The sequence below is a fragment of the Salvelinus sp. IW2-2015 genome, unplaced genomic scaffold, assembly GCF_002910315.2.
Source record: "Salvelinus sp. IW2-2015 unplaced genomic scaffold, ASM291031v2 Un_scaffold1528, whole genome shotgun sequence".
Classification (NCBI taxonomy): Eukaryota; Metazoa; Chordata; class Actinopteri; order Salmoniformes; family Salmonidae; genus Salvelinus; species Salvelinus sp. IW2-2015.
Window position 1 is genome coordinate 79,290 of NW_019942967.1, and position 8,744 is coordinate 88,033.

The 8,744-nt window shown below is 42.8% G+C and overlaps 1 protein-coding gene across 1 annotated transcript in view; it reads left to right on the forward strand.

Annotated features, from left to right (window-relative positions):
* Nucleotides 1–8,744, forward strand: part of mybpc2a (myosin binding protein Ca) — a gene marked incomplete at its 5' end in the record, with an annotated part of 46,826 nt that overhangs the window by 21,928 nt on the left and 16,154 nt on the right. Inside the window, 2 exon segments of the mRNA XM_070439270.1 lie at nt 8,581–8,620; nt 8,622–8,691. Coding sequence (XP_070295371.1) covers nt 8,581–8,620; nt 8,622–8,691 — 110 coding nt within the window.

Consider the following 8,744-nt stretch of genomic DNA (forward strand, 5'->3'; position numbering starts at 1 on the left):
CACAAGTGATAACACATCATTCACAAGTGATAACACATCATTCACAAGTGATAACACATCATTCACAAGTGATAACACATCATTCACAAGTGATAGACTAATATTGTCACCCATCAGACTATTCTTGATTTAATCTTTACATATACTAAATAATATATGTATGAAATTAGTTTTGATGTAGAATGTACCATTATCATGCACCGGTCTCGGAACAGGGGCAGGGGAAAAAATACATGTAATCTATGCACTTAAATAGCGAATGGAGGACGATTTTCCCGTGGTTCCTTTTCTTGCCAGCCAGGTCGGCTATACTCCCTTTGTAAAGAGAAGCAATGTGCTTAATATTATGAAAGTTGAGAAATAAATATATTAGGCCTAGCCTATAGAAAGCTGACGGGAGCCTCCTCTTTTTAAAAGAGGCCGTGAAAACTCTGTTTTCTCACGCATGGGCTTTTCTCACGGGCTCTCATGAAGTGTTTTGATTTTCGATTACATTTGCATTGATGTCAGAGTGATTAGAGGAACAATAGAGTGCTGAGTACCAGGCAGTTAGCAAGTTTGGTAGGCTACTAATGACCATCAGCAGCATCAGAGCTTGGAGAAGCCTAATTACTGTGACTAAACGGTCACATGGAACAAATCTCATGTGAACCGCGCATTGGTCAGCTCGTGGCTGCCTGGCAGACCTCTGACTCATTCCTCTCTCCTTCGGCCCCACTAAACAGTAGAGGCATCAGACAAGGTTCTAAGACTGTTGACATCTAGTGGAAGCCCTTAGAAGTGCAACATTACCCAATATCCCATTGTAATCTCAATAGGTAGCTGAGTTTTGAAAATTCGACCAACCTCAGATTTCCACTTCCTGGTTGGATTCTTTTCTACAGGTTTTTGCTGCCATAATAAGTTCTGTTATAACTCGACAGACATATTCAAACAGTTTTAGAAACCTTCGAAGTGCGTTCTATTCCAAATTACTAATAATAATGCTTATTCTAGCTTTATGGCTTTTGTAGCAGGCGTTTACTCTTCGGCCTGCTTTTTCATCGCCGGATGTGAAAATACTGCACCACTCAAAGCGAAGTTAACAGGCATCTGTTACCTCTCTCATTACTGTAAGATCTAATGATGTCGCTTCTGTGCAGATGTCGCTCTGTGAAGATGTGCTCTGTGAAGATGTCTTCTCTGTGTGATGTCCGCTTTGTGATATGTAATTGTCGCTCTGTGATGATGTCCACTGTGGATAATGTCGGTCTGTAATGATGTAATGTCGCCTCTCTTGTGATGACCTCACTCGCACGGCTACTGATGGAGAAGGAAGAAGCAGGGTTCCTCCAGGCTGGACAAGCTGAACTTTGAGTGTTTTGAGTAACCACGTACGAGGCTAAGAAGATGATTGAGGGGGTGTTTTTTATGAGAATGAGAGTGTTTGCTGTCAACCGGGATCGGGATCTCCCAGCCCAGCGGCAAAACTCAAAGCCCCTTCATTCGCCCATAGGATGGGTAGCACAACTTATTACTAGAGGCCAGTGGAGAGAAAGCCTATTCAATCTCCTGATACTCTACTTCACGCTTACCTCGGTCTTCCTCCTGCACCTCGTAAGCTATTCTCTCTCTCTCTCTCTCTCTTTCCTCTCTCACTCTCAGGCCCTACCAGTGAGCCACGTCGTCTGACGGTGGAGTGATGTGACAGAGCAGCACCTGTGGCGCCTGAAGTGGCTCCTCCAGAAGAGGGTTGGAGCAGGGGGGTTGATGGGTACATAATAGTAGTGGTTGCAAGACGGAGGTGAAGGAGGATTTGGGGATTGTTCAATAACATTATCGACTTCCTTCTAATTCACTAATCGCTCCATAGAATCCTCTAATACGAATTCTATAAAAAGCCTACAGACTGAACCATCTCATTCCAAAGTGGATGACATTTGAACTTACTCTCTGCTACTTGGTCCCCATGCGCCTCAGTAGATACTGGGTGGGCAGCCAATAAGACGAGCCACAGTGGACAAAGAACACGGTACTCGTGTGAAGGGGCTGCAACAGGAGAAGAATGCTCTTGTTCAGAGTGGCTGGGCTAATGAACACGTCGCTTGGACGCAGCCCCCCCTCGCACCATGAAACAGTCCGTCACCAATCAGAGAGATCATGGGTCAGACTCACACGCTATGCATGGACGCAACCGACACACACACCACACACTTTCATAGACCTCTACCAACACACGTATAACCGCACAGCCACTTCCATTACTCTGTGTTAGACACATTCCTCACTCTGTCTCCTCCGCATGTCTCAGAGTACCCAAACGCACTCCGCGCTGCCTCGTCAGATAAGAACCACAGTTCATCAGGAAAGTGGGAGCAGAAGGATCAACCTGGTCATCCCATTCCAGGTCTGATGAACACCCTAGCACCCACACACAGTATACCTTCCCCCAGGCTGATGAGACAGGCGCTGACTTCCTGTTATCTGGGTCTCAGTGTGTAACGAAGAAGACAATCATTGTCCTCGTAATCAAAACAAACCAAATCAGCAAAATGGGATATTCTTGCCAGTCTACCCACCTTTCTCTACTTTAGGGTGGTTCCTCCTGCACCTTCTCCTGTAGCAGCATCTCACTCTTAATTCAGTACATGTCATTTTCATTCCACTGACCAATCACCCCCCTGTCTTTCCCAAGGGAAGCCTCGCCCCGTGGTCAACTGGGTTGAAAAGACGGTGAGCCCCTGGGAATAAGGTGCGGGTGGGCATGCCCCGCACCAGTTGACTTTGACACCATCACCCTGTTCATAACGCTCCGAGAAAGGGAAGCCACTCTGGGAAAGTACACGCCTCGTCTGTCCAGATAGACAACATGCAGGACAAGGTCTGACATACGCACATCCGATCGTAGTCAGTCACTGAGACCAATCATCATTAGGGGCTCTGGTCAAAAGCTATGCACTAATATAAGGCTAATGAGGGCTTTCCATTTGGGATGGAGGGCCATATCGCTACAGTGGCAAGACAACAAAATATGTGAACTCCTTGATGCACTCGCTGGCATTTCTGCACTTAAGTTCGTCATACAATTTAGCTCTGATCTTCACTAAGCTCACAACAATAACAAACACAATGTGCTATAAACTAATAACAACACCAAAGTATTGTATTTTTCTTGTGCTATAGTTGAGTACATAATTTAACAACATTCGCAGTGTAAGGGTTGGAAACAGGTAATTGTGAACCCCTAGGCGCACTACAATGACTTCTTTCCAAAAACGCTAATTTGGAGTCAGGAGTCAGCTAACTGAATACCAACTCCAATTGAGATGAATTGGAGATGTTTGGTTAAGGAGCTCGCGCTGCCCTATAAAACTCACAAAATGTGAGTTTGCTATTCACCAAGAAGCATTAGCCTGACGTGTGAACCATGGCCTTGAACAAAAAGAGATCTCAGAAGACCCCAGATTAGAAATTGTTGACTTGCATAAAAGCTGGAAAGGTTTCAAAGCTATCTCTAAAAAGCCTCTGATGTTCGATCCAGTCCACGGTACGACAAATTCGTCTATAAATGGAGAAAGTTTCATCACTGATCTGCACTCTCCTAGGAGTGGCCATCCTGGCAAAGCTGACTGCCAAAGGAGCACAGCGCAGAATTGCTCAATGAAGGTTCCAGAAGAATCCATAGAGTTGGTCAGCTTAAAGACTTACAGGAAATCTCGCTTGGAACGATGCTAGAACAGTCTCTGTGTGAAGCCGGTCTACCGATACGATAAACACACGTTCATCTGGGGATGGAAGACCACAGAAGACCAGGAACTGCTGTCCCAAAAAACATTGCTGCACGTCTGAACGTTCGCACAAGAGCATCCTGGATGTTTCAAGTGCTGAGACACAAAATTACTTCTGTGGAACAGATGAAACTAAAGTTTGAGTTGTTTGGCACAGGAACAACACCCACACACTATATGTGTGGAGAAAAAAGGCAACCACGCAACCACGCCTATCAAAACCTCATCACAACTGTTTAAAGTATGGTGAAGGGAGCCATCATGTTTGGAAGCTGCTTTTGGCTGCGATCAGGGCCTGGAACAGCTTGGGCTATCATCGATGGAAAAATTAATTCCCACGTTTATCAAGACAATTTTGGCAGGAGACATGTAAGCTATCTATCCGCCACTATTGAAGCCTCAACAGAAAGTTGGGGGATGCCAAGGACACGACCAAACACAGAAGTAAATACACCTTCTGGAGTGTCTGGAGTGCCCCAGTCAGGAGTCCTGACCTCAAACCCGATTGAGATGCTGTGGCATGACTCAGAGAGCGGTCACACCAGATCATCCCAGAATATTGCTGAACTGAAACATTTGTTTGATCCGTTGTGGCAGGTCTGATCCGTAACTGGCAGAAAATTGGGTTGAGGTTATTGCTGCCAAAGGAGGGTCAACCAGTTATTAAATACAAGGGTTAACATACTTTTCCCACCCTGACTGTGAATGTTTACCGGTTGTTCAATAAAGACATGAAAATGTATTATTGTTTGTGTGTTATTAGTTTAAGCAGACCTGTGTTTGTCTAATGTTTGGTGAACTTAGATGACGATCCAGATCAAAAATGTATGACCAATTTAAGCAGAAGTCCAGGTAATTCCAAAGGGTTCACGATACTTTTTTTCTTGGCCACTGTAACTGTATGTCCCGCTCACCTTCAGTCAACTCTACCCTAGTATGTTTTACTACTTTATTTACAGTCAAATATGGAGCCACCATGATGCAATGACTTAATCTAGGATGACACCCAGAGTTTTAAATGTGGATGATAATTTCCTCGTTTTTAATCCTCGGAGGGGATCTAAGACTCCAAAGTAGGGGGGAATATCCAAGAGGCTGAATTCCTCTCCTTCCTGTCTTCTTAATCCTTCCCTCCTGCCCTGACTGCCAGTACCATCGCTTTGCTCCCTCCCTCCCGCTCTTTCTCTCCTGCTCTTTAAGCACCATGGTGAGGGTCCAGGGTGGCTGGTTAATGGCTGGGTTGGGTGGATTATGCAGTGGGGTTCCTTGGCATTATTGGTGTGGGTAGACTGGGATTAGGTGGGAATTAGGGGCCTTTGTCCCTTTCCCCTGCTGGGAGGTGAGCTACTAAGAGGGCACAGCAGCCAACAATCTCAGAATACAAAGAACCACCAAAAAACAAAAAAAAAAAAAAAGAAAAAAAACAAAAAAAAAAAAAAAAAACAAAAACATAACACGATTAAGGAAAACTCAAAGTCAGCAGCACGAGCAGAAGAGACAGGAATTAAATGAAAAACAATAAAGCAAAAGGAGTAACAAAAGAGAAAGTAACACTGAGACACACACAAAAAACACACAAAAATGACTAACCATATATTAACGAATATCTGTTATGTCTATAAAAGAGAATCATCTATTCTACACTGAACACACAGATGTACTTTTTTCCTCCCCCCCACCCCACATGACAAGCTCCAGGTCCTCCTATAAATGTGATGGGTAACAGAGGTGGGGCTTTCAACGCTGCTCTTGGAGTGGAAGCCCCCAAAGACACAGGCAACACTGATATTACGCGGCTTAACACATCCAATTCAGAAAAAGGACTAGAAAAAGAAAGACACACGGAGTCTACAAACTCCCTCCATATCTGATCTTATCCTACAATCTATCTCATAATAGCTCTCAATAATTTACACAACAACCACCCACCTAACCACACACACAACACACACTTATATTCTGCTGATAAATACCACACACTACACAACCAATCACTCCTTACCTAACATGACCTAAAATCATACCAGAACTACAGTCACATCATGATCTCAACAAAACACACAATCATGCCATATTAAAATCCAAAATCTCCTACACCACTTTATATTTTTTCACAAACCATCAAATACAAAATCTCTGTAAAAACAAATCAAACTATATTCCACCACATCCATCACAACCCACACTACAACATAACCACTCAAAATACAAACCATCCCTAAACACCTCTACTACCCAATCCCTAATACAAAATACCATACAAACACATATCATCAGTCAAAAGGTAATTAAGAGAATATCAAACGATGATAAAAGAAAAGCAACAACAAGCGCAGACCGACATGCACAAGCGTTCTGTATCTTCTATTAGATATATATTATAGGTGGTATCTTAGTAGTATATACTCCTTACCGTGTGTTTAGTGAGAACATCTGTGGCTTGAGCGATGAGGTGCGCCTTCAGCACGGAACACTGCCATTCTATTAGGCAAAACCGGTAACACACTTACAATACTACACATACTTTCCCCCTGGCACGCACACGCAACACACCATCGCTGCGCAAATGTAGCTCCTGTTCATTCAACCATTAACAGTGGCTGCACTTCAAAAGGCAAGATCTAGAAATAAACTGAGTTTTTACACCAGCATGTTTGAGATTACGTAATTCATAGTTATTAGCAGCAATATCACACTAGGGATATCATGTCACTTTTCTGGAGTCTCAGAGAAGCTGGGTCCATATGGCCTACCTGTATGTATCGGAGGTTTGCAGAATCGGATGGAAACCATGGTTAGGGTAAGCCGCTAGCCTAAGTCATGTCATCTACAATCTACTATCCCCTAGCTTAAAATGGTTGATAAACTATTAGGCGATTTCTTCCACATTATAGCGCAGCAATGCGCCACACGACAGTAGGCTGTAAGTGCATAATGTTCCAAAATGCAATAATTAGTGGGAAAACACCCCATTCTAAAAAGTAACCAAAAATGAGATTTATGCATGTAATGTTTTATTAATAAAGGTGCAATTTTATGGTGAAAAATGATCCTTCCCCTAAATTGAAACCTCACACGCGCCTAAGTATGCCAGTTAGGCTCATACACTGGTTGTAAAGCCAAGTTTACAAAGTTATTTGGCACTTTAGTTGTGTGATGAAACCTTATTTCAAAACATTTAGGCCTATGGGCCCAGGGCTACTGAGGTGTGCGACTATGAAAAAGTCACACAGAAAAGACCATGCGCTGTTTCTTGCTACTGCACACAAGCTTGGGCATCATTCACTAAGTGAATAACACATCATTCACAAGTGAATAACACATCATTCACAAGTGAATAACACATGCATTCACAAGTGATAACACATCATTGTCACAAGTGATAACACATCATTCACAAGTGATAAACACATCATTCACAAAGTGAAACACATCATTCACAATGATAACACATCATTCACAAGTATACACATCATTCACAAGTGATAACACGATCAATTCACGAAGTGATAACACATCATTCACAAGTGATTAGACTAATATTGTCACCCATCAGACTATTCTTGATTTAATCTTTACATATACTAAATAAAATATAGTATGAAAATACGTTTTGAATGTAGAATGTACATTATCATGCAATCCGGTCTCGGAACAGGGCAGGGGAAAAAATACATGTAATCTAATGCACTTAAAATAGCCGAATGGAGGACGATTTTCCCGTGGTTCCTTTGTCTTGCCAGCCAGGTCGGGCTATACTCCCTTTCGTAATACGAGAAGTCAATGTGCGCTATATTCTGAAAGTTGAGAAATAAATATATTAGGGCCTAGCCTACATAGAAAGCTGACGGGCAGCCTCCTCTTTTTAAACAGACGGCCGTGAAGAACTCTGTTTCTCTCACGCATCGGCTTTTCCTCACGGCTCTCATGAAGTGTTCTCTGATTTTCGATTACATTTGCAATTGATGTCAGAGTGATTAGAGAGGAACAATAGAGTGCTGAGTCCAGGCAGTTGCAAAGTTTGGTAGGCTACTAATGACCATCAGCAGCATCAGAGCTTGGAAGAAGCCTAATTACTGTGACTAAACGGTCACATGGAATTTGACCTGCGGTCACGAGTGGCCGTAATACATCACCCTAACAGCCTAAACGCACGGTCTGTCTGTAGTCTTTTTATTCGCTCCACAAATCTCGTATAAATTCACAGAATAATGTTTACATCTTCAACCCCATAAGTTAAAAAAAGACTGTTACAGTGTTTACAGCTATCTTTAAAGAAATATAGCCAGTACTAGCCACACAAAACTTCTAAAATGTGAAAATAATCATGAATTGCAAGGTAGCCTAATTGTTCTGGCAAAGATGTGTTTGTAGCAGATTGCTAAACTTATGTAAGGCTGATTTAAAATGTGTGAAAAAAATATTTTTCACATTTTCACATTCCGTTTCAAACTTGCGACCCCCCCATAAACCTTCTTGCGAACCCCAGTTTGAGAACACACTACACTATTACTAACACCACACTATACTAAACAAATGTAGTATGTAGATATAAATAGTTAGTCATGATATACTATGTGGTCCTCTGTAAAGGCCAGTTGGTAAAGTAAAGCATGCCGCTTTGTAATGCCAGGATAGTGGGTTTGATTCCCAGGACAAGCCATATGTAAAATGTTGCACGCATTGACTGTAAGTCCCTTTGGGATAGAAGCACCTGCTACAATGGCATTTATTTAATATTATTTATTATATAGCTCTAATAACCAGCCTATCACAATGTCCCCATCTATATCCTCCCTCAGATCTGGAGTAGCAACAAACCAGCCTTCAAAGAGAAGGACATGAGCAGCTCCCTCCAAGTTTACAGCTCCCCGTGGGACAGGGTTGTTGTTGTCAGGCTACAGTACTGCCATCAGCTAGTGCTGTCCGGGCCTACACCTCCTAAGGTGAGGGTGTGTTGTGTGTGTGGTGTGGAGC